Consider the following 23,243-nt stretch of genomic DNA (forward strand, 5'->3'; position numbering starts at 1 on the left):
GCATAACATTAATTTTAAGGTGGCACTAAAGTGACAGAAATGCGGTGAAGCCCAGCTAAATCTGCTATTTTGTACAGGCCTGCATTTTTAAACTACTTAATGGCTTTGTTTCCGTATGTGTGTACATCTGTGACACTCACTTTTTAAAATGAGTTTATTATGTATTCATTATTAGTGTGGTCATACCAGTTAACTGTTTTTAAAGCTTTGTATTATTACTCTGCACTTAAAATATAAATTACTGCCCTCCTCTCCAAGCAAATAAACCAACAGATTCCATTTAAAACAGTAAGTCTGATATTATTATTATTATTATTATTATTATTATTATTATTATTATGATGTCAAAATAAGGTGTTTGAGTCTGGTGATGACGTGCGAGTTGATGCCCGATGACGAGTCATGTTTGATGACGTCATCAGATGCCTGCTGATGTGCGGTGAAATTATTGATGACGTCATTAGCCACTCGTTTTCCAGTCTCTCAGACACGCAGTTATGAGAACAAGTAAAGAGAAATATTGTATTAATTTATTGTACTATGAAGATTTCCCCACACAGGGCACTGTTGAATTGTCCTGATATTTACGAGACAGTAAATAATGACCAGATGCTAAGTGTACAGTGCACTGGATTCATTTCTCGTAATAAAATGAGCTAGTGACTAGTCTTTTGTGTAGCTAAAACCCTACTGTACATGCATACATAGGAAGGAACTAACGCTCTTATGTTTGTTTTTATTTTAATGTATTTAAGTATTATTATTATTATTATTATTATTATTATTATTATTATTATTATTATTATTTTAAAGTATTGTAGCCTTCACTATAGTTGCATCCGCTAATTAAATCGCTCGCAATAAAGGCTAATCACCGCGCTGGCCGGGCAGGGTTTGTCATTGTGATTCATTGTGACGTCCAGCGACGGGGGGCGAGCGGGGTCCGTCGTCTGCAAACGCGATTCATATTTCTGTAATCGCGCCCGTATCTCTGGCATAACCGGCTGTCACTCTCGGCTACTGTACGAGCCACCTGTTGCCCGCATCGCGATCCCGCTCACATCGGCTATGATTCATAAGTGCATTATGATTATTGTTATGATGATGATGATGATGATGATTACTGTAAGCAACGCAGGTATGCTCGGTACTCACCCACACGGTCGTGCCGCTGTCGCCGTCGGTCCGAGTCCGTGATCCGCTTAGCAAGCCCGCACACTCACCCGGGCAGTGCAGACCGCTGCTCCACGGCCGGCATTTCCACACAGACAGGGAGGAGAAAACAACCCGATATTCGCAGTCGGCTGTAGGGTATCTCTGCTTCCGTCCGTCCGTCCGTCCGTCCGTCAGTCGGCGCCTTGTGTCGCTCTGAACGGGCTGCGAGTGTGTCTGTGTGGGGGGTGTCTTATCATACCCCCGCGTCCGTAATCATATCTGCCAGGCCATTGTTTACTGCAGACGGTTGTCTATGCGGTAGATGGGAGTACTGGATCCTGTCTCTCTCTCTGTCTGTCTGGTGCGGTCTGCAGGCGGCCTGTGTCAGTCGGACAATTCTCCTGATAGTCTGCGGCAGCGCTGTTCCTGTGATCAGTCTGCCCCCTCCTCCTCCTGCTCCTCCTGCTCCAGCATCCCACTGTCCGCCTGTCCGTCCGCCTCAGGTCAGCCTGTATGTCGCCCGGGAGATTATCCGTGTCTATTTCTGCTCGTCGTGTAGCTGAGAGTCACTGTCTATCTGAGAAATGGAAATAGCCTGTAGCGGTGAAGTGCGGTCAATCGCTTCCTCTCTCTCTCTCTCTCTCTCTCTCTCTCTCTCTCTCTCTCTCTCTCAGTGTTAGTGTACTGTAGTTTTCAGGAAACCAATCAATCAGTCAGTGTGTGTCTGACTGCATTACATTAATCACCCCCACCTCTCTCTCCCAGTGCAGTCCATATTAACCCTCTCTCGGACTGTCTCAGTTTTGTAGTGTCCCATCAATCAGTCTGTATTCTCACCTGTATCTCTTCTCTCTCTCCAACTTCTCTGCACCTTTTCACCACCCTCCTCCTCCTCCTCCTCCTCTCCCTCCCTTCACTGTGCTTCTGTCCCCCCACCACCATTCCTCCCTAACCTTCGCCATCTCTCCACTTTCTCCCTCTTGCCCCCCACCCCAGCCCTGCCATGTCTCTGTGTGAGGACACCCTGCTGTGTAACTTCCCCAAGTGCCGCGGGAAGCTGAGCGGCTTCGCCTGGGTGACGGCCTGCTCCCACGTGTTCTGCGACCAGCACGGAGCGGGGGAGTTCGGCCGCTCGCCCGCCGTGTGCCCGGCCTGCTCCAACACGCTGTCCGGCAAGCTGGACATCGTGCGCACCGAGCTCAGCCCCTCCGAGGAGTACAAGGCCATGGTGCTGGCCGGGCTGCGGCCCGAGACCGTGCTGGACATCAGCTCCCGGGCGCTGACCTTCTGGACTTACCAGGTACAGGTTGGGGAGAGATGCCCGCGCTGGTGGCACTGATCTCACCACAGATCTTCAATGACATACAAAATGTAGCTAAATTATGCCTCCTTTCCACTGGCTTAAGCGTCCGTTACAGAGCTTTTTGTAAAACCTGGCCACTGTGAAGTCCATACCTGTTGTGGGAGGAGCAGAGCAATTGTGGGATACTGTTGTGTTTCGTTTTAAAAACAAGTACAGGAAAAAACACTATGAGCAATAGAACCTGACATGGAATTATTTTAAATTTACATATCAGACGTCCTTAACCAGGGCAAGTTACAGTTGAAACAAAATACACACGTTTCACAATTAATAATTCAGTAACAGCAGCTACAATATAACAGGTTATAAATTAACTAAAGTTACACATTGCAGTTATGGTGTTTATGGACTTATGGGCGCATTTATTAAATCAGTCCTTAATGATTTAGAGGGAAACCCAGATCTGCTGTATTTATTTATTCACTCATTTAACTTGTAAATGGGCACGTTAACTTAATCGTGTTCACCTTCACACTGACTCTCTGCGGATTGTCCTGCACACCATTCACACAACAAGCCTGAAACGCCCGCCAGCTGTTCATACAATATTAATAACATCGGCTGGTACAGTTCCGATTATTATCCTTCAGTTTATTTTTATCTAGTCACAGCACTGCACCGGTCCTGTGAAATCTGTGTTCGGCAAGTTTTTAACACTCAGATATTAACTGAGCAGTTATTGTTTCTGTATGTGGATTTCACTCCATGTTGCTAATAAAACTATTTTTTTTGTGATCGCACACGGCACTTCATAATGTAGCTGATGTACACTCACCTAAAGGATTATTAGGAACACCTGTTCAATTTCTCATTAATGCAATTATCTAACCAACCAATCACATGGCAGTTGCTTCAATGCATTTAGGGGTGTGGTCCTGGTCAAGACAATCTCCCGAACTCCAAACTGAATGTCTGAATGGGAAAGAGAGGTGATTTAAGCAATTTTGAGCGTGGCATGGTTGTTGGTGCCAGACGGGCCGGTCTGAGTATTTCACAATCTGCTCAGTTACTGGGATTTTCACGCACAACCATTTCTAGGGTTTACAAAGAATGGTGTGAAAAGGGAAAAACATCCAGTATGCGGCAGTCCTGTGGGCGAAAATGCCTTGTTGATGCTAGAGGTCAGAGGAGAATGGGCCGACTGATTCAAGCTGATAGAAGAGCAACTTTGACTGAAATAACCACTCGTTACAACCGAGGTATGCAGCAAAGCATTTGTGAAGCCACAACACGTACAACCGTGAGGCGGATGGGCTACAACAGCAGAAGACCCCACCGGGTACCACTTATCTCCACTACAAATAGGAAAAAGAGGCTACAATTTGCACAAGCTCACCAAAATTGGACAGTTGAAGACTGGAAAAATGTTGCCTGGTCTGATGAGTCTCGATTTCTGTTGAGACATTCAGATGGTAGAGTCAGAATTTGGCGTAAACAGAATGAGAACATGGATCCATCATGCCTTGTTACCACTGTGCAGGCTGGTGGTGGTGGTGTAATGGTGTGGGGGATGTTTTCTTGGCACACTTTAGGCCCCTTAGTGCCAATTGGGCATCGTTTAAATGCCACGGCCTACCTGAGCATTGTTTCTGACCATGTCCATCCCTTTATGACCACCATGTACCCATCCTCTGATGGCTACTTCCAGCAGGATAATGCACCATGTCACAAAGGTCGAATCATTTCAAATTGGTTTCTTGAACATGACAATGAGTTCACTGTACTAAACTGGCCCCCACAGTCACCAGATCTCAACCCAATAGAGCATCTGTGGGATGTGGTGGAACGGGAGCTTCGTGCCCTGGATGTGCATCCCACAAATCTCCATCAACTGCAAGATGCTATCCTATCAATATGGGCCAACATTTCTAAAGAATGCTTTCAGCACCTTGTTGAATCAATGCCACGTAGAATTAAGGCAGTTCTGAAGGCGAAAGGGGGTCAAACACAGTATTAGTATGGTGTTCCTAATAATCCTTTAGGTGAGTGTGTATCTGATGCGTCTCTCTTCCCTGTCTGTCTACAAGTCAAGGACACATCTCCGCTTCTTAAAGAGAAGTACTCCTGGGTGGGCGTGACGGACGCTGATGGCCATGTCTGGCAGCAGATACTTAAGCGTCCAGAAAACCTGGACGTGTCCGGACACTTAAGCCGTTGGAAACACCCATTTAAGCATCCAGGGCCGGTGGAAACGGCGCAGTAGTCATCCGCACAACCAGGATGTAACCGTTAGACCGTTCCCCCCCACTGTCCCAGGTGCACCAGGAGCGGCTGTACCAGGAGTTCGCCATGTCCCGGGCCGAGGGCCACGTGCGGCAGGTGGAGAAGCTGCTCTCCCAGCAGAGCCAGAGCCGGGAGCTGGAGCTCAGCGCCATGCGGGAGGAGGTCAACTGTCTCAAGAAGGTCCGTTTCTCCCATTGATTGATACCATACTTCCCTGCCTTCTCTCTCTCTATGTGACTCTCTCACCCTCCCATTCTCTTTCCTCCCTGTATCCCTCCCCCTCTCTCTCTCCCTCTCTCTCTCCTCCCTGTATCCCTCCCCTTCTCTCTCTCCCTCTCTCATTCTATCTCCTCCCTGTATCCCTCCCCCTGTCCCAGATGCTGGAGGAGTACAAGCGGAAGTACAGCGAGGTGTCCGAGCGGCTGATGGAGCGGAATCGGCAGTACCAGAAGCTGCAGGGCATGTACGACTCGCTGAGGCTGCGCAGCATGGTGGGCGAGAGGGAGGCCAGCCAGGGCACCGAGTACAGCGCAGGTCAGCACTCACTGACACACACAGACACACACTGCGATACACTGTGGCACAGTGAGGGTAATGCTGCCACACCCATAGGCACAGTGCGGTACCACACCCCCAGACAGAGCCCAGGGCAGGCCGGGATGGAGGGGGACAGCAGGGGGCACCACAGCTTCCTGTCCGCGCTGGAGAACGACTCGGGCAAGACGGGCTTCTTCCAGTTCATCTCCCCAGTGAGACACAGCCAGGCCTACAAGGGCCCACCCCGGGTCTTCACCAAGACGCACTGATACACGCTGTAACACACACATGACCACGTGCTGTCACTGACACACTGGAAGACCCCAGCACTCACTGCTGCATCTCAGGCACTCAACACACAAGTTCATATTCATGTTCGCTGTACAGAGAATAGCTGAGCTTCTGGGTGCATTTATACATTTTGATGTTTGGTTTAAGACCTTTTGTATGTACTGAAGCACCCAACACACACAAGGTTAGTTTTAGTTCATTATTCTCTGAGTCAAGTTGTTCAGTTGCTGCTGGAGGTCATGTGTTCCTCCCTGAGTCTGAAAAACAATAAAAGTATTTTCCCTCAGTCTGCATGGTTCTCTTTCACTTTGTTCTGTCCATCTGCTGCCTCTGACCTTGCTGTGACCGGAGTAGAACGAACTCACCCTCCCTCTTTCTCCTTTTCTCCAGTCGTCTTTTCTCTACATCCTCAGATGGTGTGCAGTGTTAATAGTGCAGTGCTGTAGTGTCCAGTCAGTGTGTCTGTATTAATCCTCTCTCTCAGTGCAGTGTTAATGTGCTGTAGTGTTCAGTCAGTGTGTCTGTATTAACCCTCTCTCTCTCAGTGCAGTGTTAATGTGCTGTAGTGTTCAGTCAGTCAGTGTGTCTGTATTAACCCTCTCTCTCTCAGTGCAGTGTTAATGTGCTGTAGTGTTCAGTCAGTCAGTGTCTGTATTAACCCTCTCTCTCTCAGTGCAGTGTTAATGTGCTGTAGTGTTCAGTCAGTGTCTGTATTAACCCTCTCTCTCAGTGCAGTGTTAATGTGCTGTAGTGTTCAGTGTGTCTGTATTAACCCTCTCTCTCAGTGCAGTGTTAATGTGCTGTAGTGTTCAGTCAGTGTGTCTGTATTAACCCTCTCTCTCTCAGTGCAGTGTTAATGTGCTGTAGTGTCCAGTCAGTCAGTGTGTCTGTACTGTATTAACCCTCTCTCTCTCAGTGCAGTGTTAATGTGCTGTAGTGTTCAGTCAGTCAGTGTGTCTGTATTAACCCTCTCTCTCAGTGCAGTGTTAATGTGCTGTAGTGTTCAGTGTGTCTGTATTAACCCTCTCTCTCTCAGTGCAGTGTTAATGTGCTGTAGTGTTCAGTGTGTCTGTATTAACCCTCTCTCTCAGTGCAGTGTTAATGTGCTGTAGTGTTCAGTGTGTCTGTATTAACCCTCTCTCTCTCAGTGCAGTGTTAATGTGCTGTAGTGTCCAGTCAGTCATGTCCCTTTGTTGAGACAAGAAAACAAAAAATCATACACAGGCGGCTTCTGTTATTGCTTTATATTTTGAGTGACATAGTTGTCATATTTACGGGCAAGGTTTCAAAACGTAACAAAAAAAGCTTTATATACAAAAATGACAGCCTGTGTCGCCCCCCCCCCGCAAAAAATATGTATAATATATACAGCAAAGACACACAACCCCAAAAATACACAACTAATATTTACAGTCCACTCCACCTTGGCAATATTCTCCCCGTGTCCCCTCCTCCTCCTCGTCTCCCCATGTTCTTATGTCTCTTGATCCTCCCTGATTCTTCTCTACCTCCTGGCTCTTCTCCTTCTCCTTCTCTCCTCCATCTCCCTCTCAGTCGCTCTGGGGCGTGTATGTGACGGAGGCGACGCTCTGGCTCGCTGCTCCCTGTTTCTTGCCATTAACAATGAGGAGGAGGGGGGAGTCCACCCGGATACTGCGGAACTCAAACGACTGTGGGACGGGGGGAGAGAGAGAGAGAGAGAGGTACAAACAGAGGGAGAGGGACACGGAGATAGACAAGAGTTAGACTAGGAAACAACCATCTAAGTTTGTTCAGTGTACAGTCCAGAATGTGTGCGCAGTGTGTCGAGTGGACAGTCCCGAGTGTGTGCGCAGTGTGTCGAGTGTATAGTCCAGAATGTGTGCGCAGTGTGTCGAGTGTATAGTCCAGAGTGTGTGCGGTGTGTCGAGTGCACAGTCCCGAGTGTGTATGCAGTGTGTCGAGTGTATAGTCCAGTTTGTGCGCAGTGTGTCGAGTGTATAGTCCCGAGTGTGTGCGCAGTGTGTCGAGTGTATAGTCCAGAATGTGTGCGCAGTGTGTCGAGTGTATAGTCCAGAGTGTGTGCGCAGTGTGTCGAGTGTATAGTCCAGAGTGTGTGCGGTGTGTCGAGTGCACAGTCCCGAGTGTGTATGCAGTGTGTCGAGTGTATAGTCCAGTTTGTGCGCAGTGTGTCGAGTGTATAGTCCAGAGTGTGTGCGCAGTGTGTCGAGTGTATAGTCCAGAGTGTGTGCGCAGTGTGTCGAGTGTATAGTCCAGAGTGTGTGCGCAGTGTGTCGAGTGTATAGTCCAGAGTGTGTGCGCAGTGTGTCGAGTGGACAGTCCAGAATGTGTGCGCAGTGTGTCGAGTGCACAGTCCAGAGTGTGTGCGCAGTGTGTCGAGTGCACAGTCCAGAGTGTGTGCGCAGTGTGTCGAGTGTATAGTCCAGAGTGTGTGCGCAGTGTGTCGAGTGTATAGTCCAGAGTGTGTGCGCAGTGTGTCGAGTGTATAGTCCAGAGTGTGTGCGCAGTGTGTCGAGTGCACAGTCCCGAGTGTGTGCGCAGTGTGTCGAGTGCACAGTCCCGAGTGTGTGCGCAGTGTGTCGAGTGTATAGTCCAGAGTGTGTGCGCAGTGTGTCGAGTGTATAGTCCAGTGTGTGCGCAGTGTGTCGAGTGGACAGTCCAGAGTGTGTGCGCAGTGTGTCAAGTGTATAGTCCAGTGTGTGCGCAGTGTGTTGAGTGGACAGTCCCGAGTGTGTGCAGTGTGTCAAGTGTATAGTCCCGAGTGTGTGTGCAGTGTGTCAAGTGTATAGTCCAGTGTGTGCGCAGTGTGTTGAGTGGACAGTCCAGAGTGTGTGCGCAGTGTGTCGAGTGTATAGTCCAGAGTGTGTGCGCAGTGTGTCGAGTGCACAGTCCCGAGTGTGTGCGCAGTGTGTCGAGTGGACAGTCCAGAATGTGTGCGCAGTGTGTCGAGTGCACAGTCCAGAGTGTGTGCGCAGTGTGTCGAGTGTATAGTCCAGAGTGTGTGCGCAGTGTGTCGAGTGCACAGTCCCGAGTGTGTGCGCAGTGTGTCGAGTGGACAGTCCAGAATGTGTGCGCAGTGTGTCGAGTGCACAGTCCAGAGTGTGTGCGCAGTGTGTCGAGTGTATAGTCCAGAGTGTGTGCGCAGTGTGTCGAGTGTATAGTCCCAAGTGTGTGTGCAGTGTGTCAAGTGTATAGTCCAGTGTGTGCGCAGTGTGTCGAGTGGACAGTCCAGAGTGTGTGCAGTGTGTCGAGTGCACAGTCCGGAGTGTGTGCAGTGTGTCGAGTGGACAGTCCAGAGTGTGTGCGCAGTGTGTCGAGTGCACAGTCCCGAGTGTGTGCGCAGTGTGTCGAGTGCACAGTCCCGAGTGTGTGCGCAGTGTGTCGAGTGTATAGTCCAGAGTGTGTGCGCAGTGTGTCGAGTGCACAGTCCCGAGTGTGTGTGCAGTGTGTCAAGTGTATAGTCCAGTGTGTGCGCAGTGTGTCGAGTGCACAGTCCCGAGTGTGTGTGCAGTGTGTCAAGTGTATAGTCCAGTGTGTGCGCAGTGTGTCGAGTGCACAGTCCCGAGTGTGTGCGCAGTGTGTCGAGTGCACAGTCCCGAGTGTGTGCGCAGTGTGTCGAGTGTATAGTCCAGAGTGTGTGCGCAGTGTGTCGAGTGCACAGTCCCGAGTGTGTGTGCAGTGTGTCGAGTGCACAGTCGAGTGTGTGCAGTGTGTCGAGTGTATAGTCCAGAGTGTGTGCGCAGTGTGTCGAGTGTATAGTCCAGAGTGTGTGCGCAGTGTGTCGAGTGCACAGTCCCGAGTGTGTGCGCAGTGTGTCGAGTGGACAGTCCAGAGTGTGTGCGCAGTGTGTCGAGTGCACAGTCCCGAGTGTGTGCGCAGTGTGTCGAGTGGACAGTCCAGAGTGTGTGCAGTGTGTCGAGTGTATAGTCCAGAGTGTGTGCGCAGTGTGTCGAGTGCACAGTCCCGAGTGTGTGCGCAGTGTGTCGAGTGCACAGTCCCGAGTGTGTGCAGTGTGTCGAGTGTATAGTCCAGAGTGTGTGCGCAGTGTGTCGAGTGCACAGTCCCGAGTGTGTGCGCAGTGTGTCGAGTGGACAGTCCAGAATGTGTGCGCAGTGTGTCGAGTGCACAGTCCCGAGTGTGTGCGCAGTGTGTCGAGTGTATAGTCCAGAGTGTGTGCGCAGTGTGTCGAGTGCACAGTCCCGAGTGTGTGCGCAGTGTGTCGAGTGTATAGTCCAGAGTGTGTGCGCAGTGTGTCGAGTGCACAGTCCCGAGTGTGTGCGCAGTGTGTCGAGTGTATAGTCCAGAGTGTGTGCGCAGTGTGTCGAGTGCAGTCCCGAGTGTGTGTGCAGTGTGTCAAGTGTATAGTCCAGTGTGTGCGCAGTGTGTTGAGTGCACAGTCCCGAGTGTGTGCGCAGTGTGTCGAGTACACAGTCCCGAGTGTGTGCGCAGTGTGTCGAGTGTATAGTCCAGAGTGTGTGTGCAGTGTGTCGAGTGCACAGTCCCGAGTGTGTGTGCAGTGTGTCAAGTGTATATTCCAGTGTGTGCGCAGTGTGTTGAGTGGACAGTCCAGAGTGTGTGCGCAGTGTGTCGAGTGCACAGTCCCGAGTGTGTGCAGTGTGTTGAGTGGACAGTCCAGAGTGTGTGCAGTGTGTCGAGTGCACAGTCCCGAGTGTGTGTGCACTGTGTCGAGTGCACAGTCCCGAGTGTGTGTGCACTGTGTCGAGTGTATAGTCCAGTGTGTGCGCAGTGTGTTGAGTGGACAGTCCAGTGTGTGTGCGCAGTGTGTCGAGTGTATAGTCCAGAGTGTGTGCGCAGTGTGTCGAGTGCACAGTCCCGAGTGTGTGCGCAGTGTGTCGAGTGGACAGTCCAGAGCTTGTGCAGTGTGTCGAGTGCACAGTCCCGAGTGCACAGTCCCGAGTGTGTGCGCAGTGTGTCGAGTGTACAGTCCAGAGTGTGTGCGCTGTGTGTTGAGTGGATAGTCCAGAGTGTGTGCAGTGTGTCGAGTGCACAGTCCCGAGTGTGTGTGCACTGTGTCGAGTGCACAGTCCCGAGTGTGTGTGCAGTGTGTCGAGTGTATAGTCCAGTGTGTGTGCGCAGTGTGTCGAGTGTATACTCCCGAGTGTGTGTGCACTGTGTCGAGTGCACAGTCCCGAGTGTGTGTGCAGTGTGTCGAGTGTATAGTCCAGTGTGTGTGCGCAGTGTGTCGAGTGCACAGTCCCGAGTGTGTGCGCAGTGTGTCGAGTGGACAGTCCAGAGCTTGTGCAGTGTGTCGAGTGCACAGTCCCGAGTGTGTGTGCACTGTGTCGAGTGTATAGTCCAGAGTGTGTGTGCAGTGTGTCGAGTGTATAGTCCAGAGTGTGTGCGCAGTGTGTTGAGTGGACAGTCCAGTGTGTGTGCGCAGTGTGTCGAGTGTACAGTCCAGAGTGTGTGCGCTGTGTGTTGAGTGGATAGTCCAGAGTGTGTGCAGTGTGTTGACTGGAGTGATCAACGTTTGCCCCAAATGTATGTATGTGTGTGTGTGTGTGTGTGAGCGTGTGTGAGCGTGTGCTGACCTGGTCCTTGTGGCTGATGCTGTGCAGTCTGAGCTGGGGCTCAGGGATGGCCACGGCGTCTCCGATCAGCACCCCCCAGCTGTCCGCACTGTTGTACACCATCACTGCGCAGCACGAGCCTTCGCTGTCCACCAGCCCGAACGTGCTGCCACAGAGAGGGGGCGTTAATACAGACACGCAGCGGGGCATTACTAGAGGTCGACCGATTTATCAGGGCCGATAAGAGCTTTTTGAAACTACCGGCAATCGGCAGAAATGAATGCAGATAATGTCCGATAGTTCTTTGGGGCTGTACGCATTAATATCCTTTGTTATAGGGGACAAATACAGCCTCTCATGGTGAAGTGAAAACCAACAGCGACTCCCTCATGGAGTTAAATGTCACGGGTGACAGACGCTGCTTAAAACTTTGTTTATGACTGGCAGTATTATAAATAGCTACTTAAAACTTATATCCCTGAAAACCTGCAGCTGCGGACGTTAGATCTTTCAGACAGCAAGATTCCCCAGGGGATTATACAATTTATTTGATCAGGAAGTACAATAAATATTATTTATTATGTCCCCTACGTAGTTTAGTAGTGAAGAATTACAATTGCTGCTTTTAAAATAAGTTTTATGAAGTTACTGTACCCTCGCAGCTGCGTGGGCATTGAAATCAGGGCATTACATTTGGATCTTTTCTCGTTTCTACCGAGTTGTTCGCACAAGTCTTTTATTTGTAGATTCTTATTTCTGTTTATGAACCTGTTCGTTTATATTATTTTGAATCGTATTTATTGGTGTAAATCAAGTTTGTAAATCCAGAATTATTTTCTAATGTTTCCTTGCTAATCCTGTTGTAAAACAACAGCAGCTGCCTTTATTACTTGTATTTTACAAGCAATACAATGCGTGGTGCTGTCACGTGTTTATTTTATGTTTACATCTACATGCGTTTTTTGGTGAAATATGCTATTACTGGCATATTACCTAGTGAGGGTCCCAGGCAGCTCTGCCCTCAGGCCACAGCTGACCACAGCTCTGAGCCTCTCAGCGCCGCAGCTTAATTTACACGTCTACACATTCTACAGCTACAGTTACATCTGAAAAGAAGTACAGTACCCAAAGTTTGCTGTTACTGGAATTTCATTATTTGTCATTTATTTTCATCATCATCTAAAAAGGGTCATGTTGAATTAATGCTGTCATATTTAATCCCTAATTATTCATCAAATTTTCAAAATGTTCTAGAATTTGGACTTATTATTTTGTATTGATCCGTTTATCTTATTTTATACTATTTTATCGTTCATTCTGTTATTTTTTCATAATAAAATTCAAACTGTTGCAATTTTACATTGATTGCTATATATTTTATACAATATATTGATTTTATTGATACAATATTTAACAAAATTGGTCGATTAATTTGGAAATCCGCTTTTCCCCCCACCCTAATTATTGTTATTGGGATTATTATTACTGCACTGCCGATACCACCCACCACCACTCACAAGCTCATGCGGTCGGCGGAGGCCAGGCTGAACACCACTCTGCCCAGCGCGGCCGCCCCGGGGTTGGGCCCCAGGCTCAGGCCAGAGATGCTGCGGGTCTCCAGGCTGCCAACCCGGCCCGAGGGGGAGCGGTACTGCGGGCCGGAGCACGGGCCCAGCGCCGCCGGGCCCAAGGACGCCAGCATGGACTGCAGCTTCTTGCCACGAACCTTCCCCTGAGAGAGAGAGAGAGATTAGGGGAACTGGACACTACAGTACATTAACACTACACTGTATGTGAGGGCGAGAGTCTGGTCCTCCAGTATCCCAGCATACCTTGTTGCCCAGGAGTGTGGTGAGCCGCTCCAGGTACTCCAGCAGTTGTTTCTCCCTTTGTGCTGGTTCTGACCAGCCTGGGTCCAGAGCTCCGGCCCGGCAGAACCCAGCCAGCGCCGCCCCGAACATCTCCTCATACTGATAGAGCTGAGAGAGAGAGAGAGAGAGAGAGGGTTAATACAGACACACTAACACTGCACTGAGAGAGAGAGAGAGAGTGAGAGAGACAAAGGGAGGCAGACAGGTGTTACCGTGGCTCTGTTGAAGTGCAGGTCAGGGTTGGAGCTGGCTGTGCTGTCCACCTTCTCCTGTAACACACACAGCAGTCAGACTCAGTGGGGGTTTATGTCTCACCGTGTGTGTGTGTGTGTGTGTGTGTGTGTGTGTGTGTGTGTGTGTGTGTCTCACCGCCTGTGTGTAGGCGCTCAGGGCCTGCTGGGAGAGCTGTGGAGTCTGACCCGACGAGAAGAACAGAGAGATGTAGGCGTTCCCCAGGATATCTGCAACACACAGCGGTGTCAAAACATTACACACTGCACTGTGTCAACACACTGACAGTGCACACACGGGGCTCAGCCGGTCAGCGGGAGACTCACACCAGGACGTGCCGTCGGTGATGTCCAGCTGCAGGGCCTGCCGGGCGCAGTCCAGACTCTTCACCACGTGGGCCTCCCGCTCCTCGGGCCGCCCAGGCAGCTGCCGCAGCACCATGGACAGACTGCGCAGAGACTCCTTATTCTTACACTGCGGGACAGAGACAGCACTGTTACCCCCGGCCCCTTCTCTACCTCCATCTCCCGCTCTCTCTCTCTCTCTCTTACGTGCTGCAGGGCTCCGGTGAAGCAGGTCTTGGCGCCGTTCAGGTCCCCCTTCCGCCAGTACTGCTCCCCGAGGCAGTTCCAGGCCGGCACCAGCTCCGGCTGCAGCTTGACGGCGCGCGACAGCAGGGCCTCAGCTGCCGCGCTGAACCCCGGGGACACGCTGAGCGCCCGGCCTTTCAGCAGCAGGAACGCGGCGTCGTGGCGGTACCTGTCTGTGGGAGAGGGGCGGGGGAGAGAGAGGGGTTAATACAGTACGGACACACACAGTGGCACACTACAGTACACTGTCGCTGAGAGAGAGAGAGACATTTAATGTGATTTGATGCGTCTGTCTCTCAGTGTCTGGGTAGTGTCTGTCTGTCTATCTTTGTGTATTAGAGCAGTCTGTCTATCTGTCATTGTGCGTGTGTGTGTGTGTGTGTGTGTGTGTCTGTGTTTTAGTGATGTGTGTCTGTCTGTGTTTTAGCGAACTGCGTGCGTCTGTCTCACCCTCCTCCTCCTCCAGCCTCTTCAGCGTTCTCTCCATTTCCTGCGCGACGTCGCCCTGCTTCCTGCCGGCGTCCTCCACGGCGTGCGTATCGAAGTAGTGGTCCCGGAAACGATAGAGCTCGTCCACCAGTGCCTACCCCGGAGCAGTCAACACAGACAGAGAGAGAGAGAGGAAGAGAAGTAACACAGGGTGAAAGACAGAGACACAGATCAACCAAGACAGAGAGGAAGAGCAAACGAGAGAGAGAGAGAGAGAGAGAGAGAGATGGATCAGATGTGTGTGCAATGCAATGCAGCGAAGGGCAGCCTGGGGGACAGGCGGGGCCGCTCTGTGCAGCCGGGGCACCAAAAGACAGTTTAATTAACACACAATACACGCGTTTGCACACGAATCTGACGGAACACAGTGACGTCATCATACATCATCACTGCAAAGTCATCTGTAATTACACGTAATATCTCACATCATAATACAAATATAAATCACACAAACCCTAATGTGCATGAGAATTAAAAACAAACGTAATCGAGATACAAAGCAGACTGACCGTTAAAGAAATTATTAATATTATTATTAGCATAAGGTTGTTATAGTAACGAGCCCATCGCTGGGTGACGTCCCGGACCGAGCGGCTCAAAGCGCCGGGACAGACACGCCGACAGCGGGCTCTCCCTGCGGAGACACGACCGGACCGCCTTCCGCAGCGGGGCAGGGCTGCACTGCCGCTGTTTTACCTTGAGCGACTGCAAACCGTCTCTGTCGTTCGCTGCCGTCTCTCTGCCTTCACCGTCCGCCATCTTTACGACAGAGGCGACAGACAACAAAACAAAGAGAGGCAGAGATGGGGGGCAGCGCCGCCTGCCGTCCGGGGGTGTCACTGCCGCTGCTGTATCAGCTCGGCCCGTCGTGGTCAAGTGTAGGGTGTTGTTGTAACGTGGTAGTAAAAACAGGGTACATTAGTGTTGTGTGGTGTTCTGCTATACAAAGACTCATGCAATATCATGGACACTAACCTAGCTGATATTATAACCTACATGCTACTATTGCCTAGTCAACGTGCATATTATATCTGATGCACTACCCTAAATATATAACATATCGAATAATATATTGTGCACAATATACTGTCACATGTAGACAAATGATCTTGGGTTGGTTTCAATGGTCGTTCACGCTGCTGGCCCTCACCAAGATGGCGCTCAATGAAGACAACAGCGCTCACTTTCTGGCAACCCGGAAGTTGTTTTCGGAGAGAGACCGGAAAGTGTCTCCGTTTTCAAAAACAGACCCGGCTTGAAACTTGAATTGGCGACTGAGGTTTATTATTTTCTTTATTCATTTAATTGATCATTTTCAATCATTATTTCCTGTAATTGAAAACAAGTCTATTTGCTGGTTTGGCAGCACGGGTGCGCTGGTATCGCCGGGCTCTGCTCTCCCCGGCCCCGCTGCATCGGCGTGGGAACGCGGCCTCGACGGGCTCTCTGGGGGTGCCGGGCATTACCGGGTATTACCGGGCTGTAGCGGGCGGTGCAGGACACAGATATGTCGGACACATGGAGCAATATTCAGGCGCACAAGAAGCAGCTGGACTCGCTGCGGGAGCGGCTGCAGAGGCGCCGCAAAGACCCGACACAGCTGGGGCTCGGTGAGTCTGACCCGGGGGACAGAGCCGCCGGACTGGACAGTACAGGGACACACTGGCACTGAGGGAGAGAGTGAACAGTAGTGGTCTGGACTGGAGACAGTGACTGGGTGGACTGGGGTACAGGGTTACTGGACTGCAGTATGTACAACACTGAGCACTGGACTGTGCCCACTGTATTAACCCTCTCTCTCTCAGTGCAGTGTTAATGTGCTGTAGTGTTCAGTGTCTGTATTAACCCTCTCTCTCTCAGTGCAGTGTTAATGTGCTGTAGTGTCCAGTCAGTGTGTCTGTATTAACCCTCTCTCTCTCAGTGCAGTGTTAATGTGCTGTAGTGTTCAGTCAGTCAGTGTGTCTGTATTAACCCTCTCTCTCTCAGTGCAGTGTTAATGTGCTGTAGTGTTCAGTCAGTGTGTCTGTATTAACCCTCTCTCTCTCAGTGCAGTGTTAATGTGCTGTAGTGTTCAGTCAGTGTGTCTGTATTAACCCTCTCTCTCTCAGTGCAGTGTTAATGTGCTGTAGTGTTCAGTCAGTGTGTCTGTATTAACCCTCTCTCTCTCAGTGCAGTGTTAATGTGCTGTAGTGTTCAGTCAGTGTGTCTGTATTAACCCTCTCTCTCTCAGTGCAGTGTTAATGTGCTGTAGTGTTCAGTCAGTCAGTGTGTCTGTATTAACCCTCTCTCTCTCAGTGCAGTGTTAATGTGCTGTAGTGTTCAGTGTGTCTGTATTAACCCTCTCTCTCTCAGTGCAGTGTTAATGTGCTGTAGTGTTCAGTCAGTGTGTCTGTATTAACCCTCTCTCTCTCAGTGCAGTGTTAATGTGCTGTAGTGTTCAGTGTGTCTGTATTAACCCTCTCTCTCTCAGTGCAGTGTTAATGTACTGTAGTGTTCAGTCAGTCAGTGTGTCTGTATTAACCCTCTCTCTCTCAGTGCAGTGTTAATGTGCTGTAGTGTTCAGTCAGTCAGTGTGTCTGTATTACCCCTCTCTCTCTCAGTGCAGTGTTAATGTGCTGTAGTGTTCAGTGTGTCTGTATTAACCCTCTCTCTCAGTGCAGTGTTAATGTGCTGTAGTGTTCAGTCAGTCAGTGTGTCTGTATTAACCCTCTCTCTCTCAGTGCAGTGTTAATGTGCTGTAGTGTCCAGTGTGTCTGTATTACCCCTCTCTCTCTCAGTGCAGTGTTAATGTGCTGTAGTGTTCAGTGTGTCTGTATTAACCCTCTCTCTCTCAGTGCAGTGTTAATGTGCTGTAGTGTTCAGTCAGTCAGTGTGTCTGTATTACCCCTCTCTCTCTCAGTGCAGTGTTAATGTGCTGTAGTGTCCAGTGTGTCTGTATTAACCCTCTCTCTCTCAGTGCAGTGTTAATGTGCTGTAGTGTTCAGTCAGTGTGTCTGTATTAACCCTCTCTCTCTCAGTGCAGTGTTAATGTGCTGTAGTGTTCAGTCAGTGTGTCTGTATTAACCCTCTCTCTCTCAGTGCAGTGTTAATGTGCTGTAGTGTCCAGTCAGTGTGTCTGTATTAACCCTCTCTCTCAGTGCAGTGTTAATGTGCTGTAGTGTTCAGTCAGTCAGTGTCTGTATTAACCCTCTCTCTCTCAGTGCAGTGTTAATGTGCTGTAGTGTTCAGTCAGTCAGTGTCTGTATTAACCCTCTCTCTCTCAGTGCAGTGTTAATGTGCTGTAGTGTTCAGTCAGTCAGTGTCTGTATTAACCCTCTCTCTCAGTGCAGTGTTAATGTGCTGTAGTGTTCAGTCAGTCAGTGTCTGTATTAACCCTCTCTCTCTCAGTGCAGTGTTAATGTGCTGTAGTGTTCAGTGTGTCTGTATTAACCCTCTCTCTCAGTGTAGTGTTCAGTCAGTCAGTGTGTCTGTATTAACCCTCTCTCTCTCTCTCAGTGCAGTGTTAATGTGCTGTAGTGTTCAGTCAGTGTCTGTATTAACCCTCTCTCTCTCAGTGCAGTGTTAATGTGCTGTAGTGTTCAGTCAGTGTCTGTATTAACCCTCTCTATCTCTGTCTTTTTCTTTCTATAGAGGCGTGTAGTGGTGAAGGGGGTTCAGTGCGCAGTGACAGTCCAGGCCCAGCTCTCCAGAACCCCCCTAGGGCCGAGCCGCTACCCCCCGAGCTGACCCCCGACCCAGAGCTGGAGCGGAGGCTGCTGGGATACCTTTCAGAGCTCAGCCTGTCGCTGCCCACCGACTCTCTGACCATCACTGCGCAGCTCAGCACAGTAAGACACGGACCAGTGCACTGACCAGTACACTGACCATCACAGCACAGTGAGACTGACCACTACACTCTCTCTCTCTCTCTCTCTCAGCCCGAGGCCCCAGTCTCCCACGCCTGCATCCAGAGCCTGCTGCTCAAGTTCTCTGCACAGGAGCTGATAGAGGTCAGACAGCCCTCTGCAACCACAGCTGCCACCCTGGTGACCTCAGTGGACCACCCCAAGCTGTGGGCCATGATCGGGGGTGGGGCCCTGGCACAGAGGGGTGGCGTGAAGCGGAAGGGTGAGGAGCTGAGTCGGCCGCACCAAAAGTCCGGCCCCGCCTCTGCCTCGCGGCAGGCCACTCCCCCCCCGCCGGTCCCCTCCTCCATCACCTTGGCCTTGCCCTCCTCCCAGCTGGCCGGGCCAGGTGATTGGAAGAGCTCGGGAGTGGGTGGCGCCGAGAAGAAGGGGAGAGCCAATAAGGGCCAGGCCTCGCACCTGGACATGGAGATTGAGAGCCTGCTGAGCCAACAGTCCACTAAGGAACAGCAGAACAAGAAGGTAGAGAGGGAAGGGGAGGGGAACAAAGGAAGGAATCTGAACGAAGGACGTAGTCTGCCGAGCACTGTGCATCTCTGACCTCTGACCCCCTCCACTGCACCTCCAGGTGAGCCGGGAGATCCTGGAGCTGCTGAACACCAGCTCGGCCAAGGAGCAGTCCATCGTGGAGAAGTTCCGGTCCCGTGGCCGGGCGCAGGTCCAGGAGTTCTGCGATCACGGCACCAAGGAGGAGTGCGTGAGGGCCAGGGAGAGCGGCCAGCACTGCACCAAACTGCACTTCAGGTACTGAGAGAGAGAGGGTTAATACAGACACACTGACTGACTGAACACTACAGCACATTAACACTGCACTGAGAGAGAGAGGGTTAATACAGACACACTGACTGACTGAACACTACAGCACATTAACACTGCACTGAGAGAGAGAGGGTTAATACAGACACACTGACTGACTGAACACTACAGCACATTAACACTGCACTGAGAGAGAGAGGGTTAATACAGACACACTGACTGACTGAACACTACAGCACATTAACACTGCACTGAGAGAGAGAGGGTTAATACAGACACACTGACTGACTGAACACTACAGCACATTAACACTGCACTGAGAGAGAGAGGGTTAATACAGACACACTGAACACTACAGCACATTAACACTGCACTGAGAGAGAGAGGGTTAATAGAGACACACTGAACACTACAGCACATTAACACTGCACTGAGAGAGAGGGGGTTAATACAGACACACTGACTGAACACTACAGCACATTAACACTGCACTGAGAGAGAGGGTTAATACAGACACACTGACTGAACACTACAGCACATTAACACTGCACTGAGAGAGAGAGGGTTAATACAGACACTGACTGAACACTACAGCACATTAACACTGCACTGAGAGAGAGAGGGTTAATACAGACACACTGAACACTACAGCACATTAACACTGCACTGAGAGAGAGAGGGTTAATACAGACACACTGACTGACTGAACACTACAGCACATTAACACTGCACTGAGAGAGAGAGGGTTAATACAGACACTGACTGAACACTACAGCACATTAACACTGCACTGAGAGAGAGAGGGTTAATACAGACACACTGACTGAACACTACAGCACATTAACACTGCACTGAGAGAGAGAGGGTTAATACAGACACACTGACTGAACACTTCAGCACATTAACACTGCACTGAGAGACACATTAACCCCCTCCCGTCTGTCCAGGCGCATCATTAACAAGCACACAGACGAGACTCTGGGCGACTGCTCCTTCCTCAACACCTGCTTCCACATGGACACCTGCAAGTACGTCCACTACGAGATCGACTGCCCCCCGGAGGCCGAGGTGGGCTTGGGGCCCGGGGGGGCAGTCCCGGGGGGCGTGGCCGAGCTGGGGCTGCACTCCGGCGACCCCGACAGCACCGTGGGGAAACTCTTTCCTTCGCAGGTAAATGTTAGGTGATGGAGGGAAGAGTACAGGGATGGGGAGGAGAGTGTGATTAGCATTGTAGGCCTAAAATGTTATAAAGCTGCTTTCCTGAAGGGGGCGCCATTTATTACTAGAACATTATTAATATAAATACCATCAGAACTGCTGTCCTGAACATCCTTCTTCCTCTCTCCTTCCCTCTTTCTGTCTTTCGTACTCTCCCTCCCTGTCTCTCTCAGTGGATCTGCTGTGATATCCGCTACCTGGACGTGTCCATCCTGGGGAAGTTCGCGGTGGTCATGGCCGACCCGCCCTGGGACATCCACATGGAGCTGCCGTACGGCACGCTGACTGACGACGAGATGAGGAAGCTCAACATCCCTGTCCTGCAGGACGACGGCTTCCTGTTCCTGTGGGTCACCGGCAGGTAAAAGCACAATGCCCGGTCGGTCACCAATACCTGATCAGTGACGTCCCCATCCTCCGGGGCCACGGCCGCCTGATGATCAGTCATCGGTGTCTGAAGATGGGAGAGATCTCGGACTGACTGACTCTCTCTCTCTCTCTCTCTCTCTGTAGGGCCATGGAGCTGGGCAGAGAGTGTCTTAGTCTGTGGGGGTGAGTGCCGTACCACACTGTATATTGCACTGTACTACACTGTATACTGTACCACACTAGTCTGTTCTGGACACTGTGGTGGTGTGCTGTAGTATCCAGTGTGTCTCTGTCTCTCTCTCTCAGTTATGAGCGCGTTGACGAGATTATCTGGGTGAAGACGAACCAGTTGCAGAGAATCATCCGCACTGGGAGGACTGGGCACTGGCTCAACCACGGCAAGGAGCACTGCCTGGTCAGTGTGTCTGTCTGTCTGTCTGTGTCTCTGCTGCTCCGCTATTGCACTGTGTTGTGTTGGTGGTGTTGGCATCACACTTGCGAATCTCTGCTCCACTTCTTCCACATTTGTTAAAAAGAAGAAAGAAAACAAACCCAAGATGGCCCAGTGTGTGATATTGGAGAAGAGTTTCATTGTAGTATGTTATATGGAGATACTGGAGTTCAGTACAGTAGTGCTGAGGGGGAGCAGAGTAGCGTGTCAGTCACACTGAGCCCCGCGCCGCCAGCCTGTCTGAGGTGGCTGTGCATTACAAAGTGCACTGTGTTCTGTTGAGTTGTAACTGTTGCGACGTTGTGTTGATTGACAGGTGGGCGTGAAGGGAAATCCCCAGGGCTTCAACAGAGGCCTGGACTGTGATGTCATCGTGGCAGAGGTCAGAGGGCACACCTGCTTTAATCTCTTTTATAAACACATGTACAGTGTGCAGTCTTGATAGTGGCAGGGACAAGTTCATTAACATTGCAGCTCTCTCTCTCTCATCCCCCCTTTCAGGTGCGCTCCACCAGTCACAAGCCAGATGAGATCTACGGGATGATCGAACGCCTGTCTCCTGGTACCAGGAAGATCGAGCTGTTCGGCCGTCCACACAACGTCCAGCCCAACTGGTGAGACAGTCAAACTCTGTGTGTCTGTATTAACCCTCTCTCTCTCAGTGCAGTGTTAATGTGCTGTAGTGTTCAGTCAGTCAGTGTGTCTGTATTAACCCTCTCTCTCAGTGCAGTGTTAATGTGCTGTAGTGTCCAGTCAGTGTGTCTGTATTAACCCTCTCTCTCTCAGTGCAGTGTTAATGTGCTGTAGTGTCCAGTCAGTCAGTGTGTCTGTATTAACCCTCTCTCTCAGTGCAGTGTTAATGTGCTGTAGTGTTCAGTGTGTCTGTATTAACCCTCTCTCTCAGTGCAGTGTTAATGTGCTGTAGTGTTCAGTCAGTCAGTGTGTCTGTATTAACCCTCTCTCTCTCTCAGTGCAGTGTTAATGTGCTGTAGTGTTCAGTCAGTGTCTGTATTAACCCTCTCTCTCTCAGTGCAGTGTTAATGTGCTGTAGTGTCCAGTCAGTGTGTCTGTATTAACCCTCGCTCTCTCAGTGCAGTGTTAATGTGCTGTAGTGTTCAGTGTGTCTGTATTAACCCTCTCTCTCTCAGTGCAGTGTTAATGTGCTGTAGTGTTCAGTCAGTCAGTGTGTCTGTATTAACCCTCGCTCTCTCAGTGCAGTGTTAATGTGCTGTAGTGTTCAGTCAGTGTGTCTGTATTAACCCTCTCTCTCTCAGTGCAGTGTTAATGTGCTGTAGTGTCCAGTCAGTGTGTCTGTATTAACCCTCTCTCTCTCAGTGCAGTGTTAATGTGCTGTAGTGTTCAGTGTGTCTGTATTAACCCTCTCTCTCTCAGTGCAGTGTTAATGTGCTGTAGTGTCCAGTCAGTGTGTCTGTATTAACCCTCTCTCTCTCAGTGCAGTGTTAATGTGCTGTAGTGTTCAGTCAGTGTGTCTGTATTAACCCTCTCTCTCTCTGTCTCTCTCTCTCTATCTATCTCTCCTCAGGGTGACCCTGGGGAATCAGTTGGATGGGATCCACCTGCTGGACCCGGACGTTGTGTCTCGTTTCAAGAAGAGATACCCAGACGGAGTGATCTCCAAGCCCAAGAACATGTAGACCAGGGGGGCAGATTTCAAAATGTGAAAATGTTCAATATGTCTGAACTGAGCGATTGTATCATTACCGGAGTGACTGGGATCTCCTGTAGGAGCACAAACTAGCAGACACTGCGTCCCCCCGGACTGGAGGCTGACGGTCTTGATGACGAGGGAGAGACGAGTCTGGCTGAGACTGAGACGTGACTGAGTGGCCCTGACACACTGACTGACTGACACACACAGGAACACGGACTGAGACACACAGACTGACTGGCTGACACACTGCTGGCCATGCTGAGATGAGGACAGGACTCTGGACTGCAGAGATTCTCTGTTCCACTTTTTATACATGTTTGTTAAAAAAGCAAAAATAAATAGAAAAATGAAAAAATAACATCCTAGTATGTGTGTGTTTTATTGTATTGCTCTATATTATTCTGTATGGAGATACTGGAGTTCAGTACAGTGCGTGTGATACGGGTGAGACTATACTGACTGATTCTGGTAAAAAATTCCCATAATGCCTCGCTGCTCGCAGATACAGCCGAGAGGCGAGAGCTTCCGAAGGTGACGTCACAACAAGAAGAGATTCGTACCGAGCCCAAGCAGTAACATGATAAAGCTAGT

The 23,243-nt window shown here is 50.3% G+C and overlaps 4 protein-coding genes and 1 long non-coding RNA gene across 8 annotated transcripts in view; 3 read left to right on the top strand and 2 right to left on the bottom strand.

The window, feature by feature from the left end:
* Positions 1-1,423, bottom strand: part of LOC136768628 (sal-like protein 2) — an 11,672-nt gene extending 10,249 nt beyond the window's left edge. The window contains exon 1 of the mRNA XM_066722912.1: positions 1,156-1,423. The gene's annotated coding sequence lies outside the window, so the exon portion shown is untranslated. The remainder of the gene's footprint in view (positions 1-1,155) is intronic.
* ccnb1ip1 (cyclin B1 interacting protein 1) overlaps positions 1-5,855 on the top strand; it is an 8,893-nt gene extending 3,038 nt beyond the window's left edge. For 2 of the 3 annotated variants that reach the window (XM_066722918.1, XM_066722919.1), the window contains exons 2-4: positions 2,152-2,455; positions 4,775-4,921; positions 5,119-5,855. In XM_066722918.1, coding sequence (XP_066579015.1) covers positions 2,159-2,455; positions 4,775-4,921; positions 5,119-5,547 — 873 coding nt within the window. In that variant the 5' untranslated portion in view covers positions 2,152-2,158 and the 3' untranslated portion in view covers positions 5,548-5,855. The remainder of the gene's footprint in view (positions 1-2,151; positions 2,456-4,774; positions 4,922-5,118) is intronic. The other variant, XM_066722920.1, reaches the window with a different exon arrangement.
* The window catches only part of LOC136768664 (uncharacterized), a 142,777-nt gene extending 129,652 nt beyond the window's left edge, over positions 1-13,125 (top strand). Inside the window, exon 3 of the long non-coding RNA XR_010822008.1 lies at positions 13,105-13,125. This is a non-coding gene — a long non-coding RNA (uncharacterized LOC136768664). The remainder of the gene's footprint in view (positions 1-13,104) is intronic.
* ttc5 (tetratricopeptide repeat domain 5) lies at positions 6,797-15,084 on the bottom strand. 2 transcript variants are annotated; one of them, XM_066722957.1, is made up of 10 exons: positions 14,978-15,084; positions 14,243-14,375; positions 13,754-13,965; positions 13,529-13,676; positions 13,341-13,432; positions 13,184-13,240; positions 12,933-13,079; positions 12,618-12,832; positions 11,122-11,266; positions 6,797-7,239 (listed from the first exon to the last, which is right to left on the bottom strand). In XM_066722957.1, the coding sequence occupies exons 1-10, from the start codon at positions 15,038-15,040 to the stop codon at positions 7,120-7,122; spliced, it is 1,332 nt and encodes a 443-aa protein (XP_066579054.1). In that variant the 5' UTR covers positions 15,041-15,084; the 3' UTR covers positions 6,797-7,119. The 2 variants fall into 2 exon arrangements, with proteins under 2 accessions (XP_066579054.1, XP_066579055.1); XM_066722958.1 differs by lacking the exon at positions 14,978-15,084 and adding an exon at positions 14,791-14,971.
* A 403-nt stretch (positions 15,085-15,487) lies between these two features.
* Positions 15,488-23,010, top strand: mettl3 (methyltransferase like 3). Its single transcript, XM_066722947.1, has 11 exons — positions 15,488-15,891; positions 17,912-18,108; positions 18,199-18,648; positions 18,755-18,930; positions 19,890-20,112; positions 20,334-20,521; positions 20,674-20,712; positions 20,836-20,944; positions 21,297-21,362; positions 21,482-21,594; positions 22,524-23,010. The coding sequence occupies exons 1-11, from the start codon at positions 15,789-15,791 to the stop codon at positions 22,633-22,635; spliced, it is 1,776 nt and encodes a 591-aa protein (XP_066579044.1). The 5' UTR covers positions 15,488-15,788; the 3' UTR covers positions 22,636-23,010.
* The last annotated feature ends 233 nt before the right edge of the window (positions 23,011-23,243 follow it).

The sequence above is a fragment of the Amia ocellicauda genome, chromosome 14 (genome assembly GCF_036373705.1).
Source record: "Amia ocellicauda isolate fAmiCal2 chromosome 14, fAmiCal2.hap1, whole genome shotgun sequence".
NCBI classification, from domain to species: Eukaryota; Metazoa; Chordata; class Actinopteri; order Amiiformes; family Amiidae; genus Amia; species Amia ocellicauda.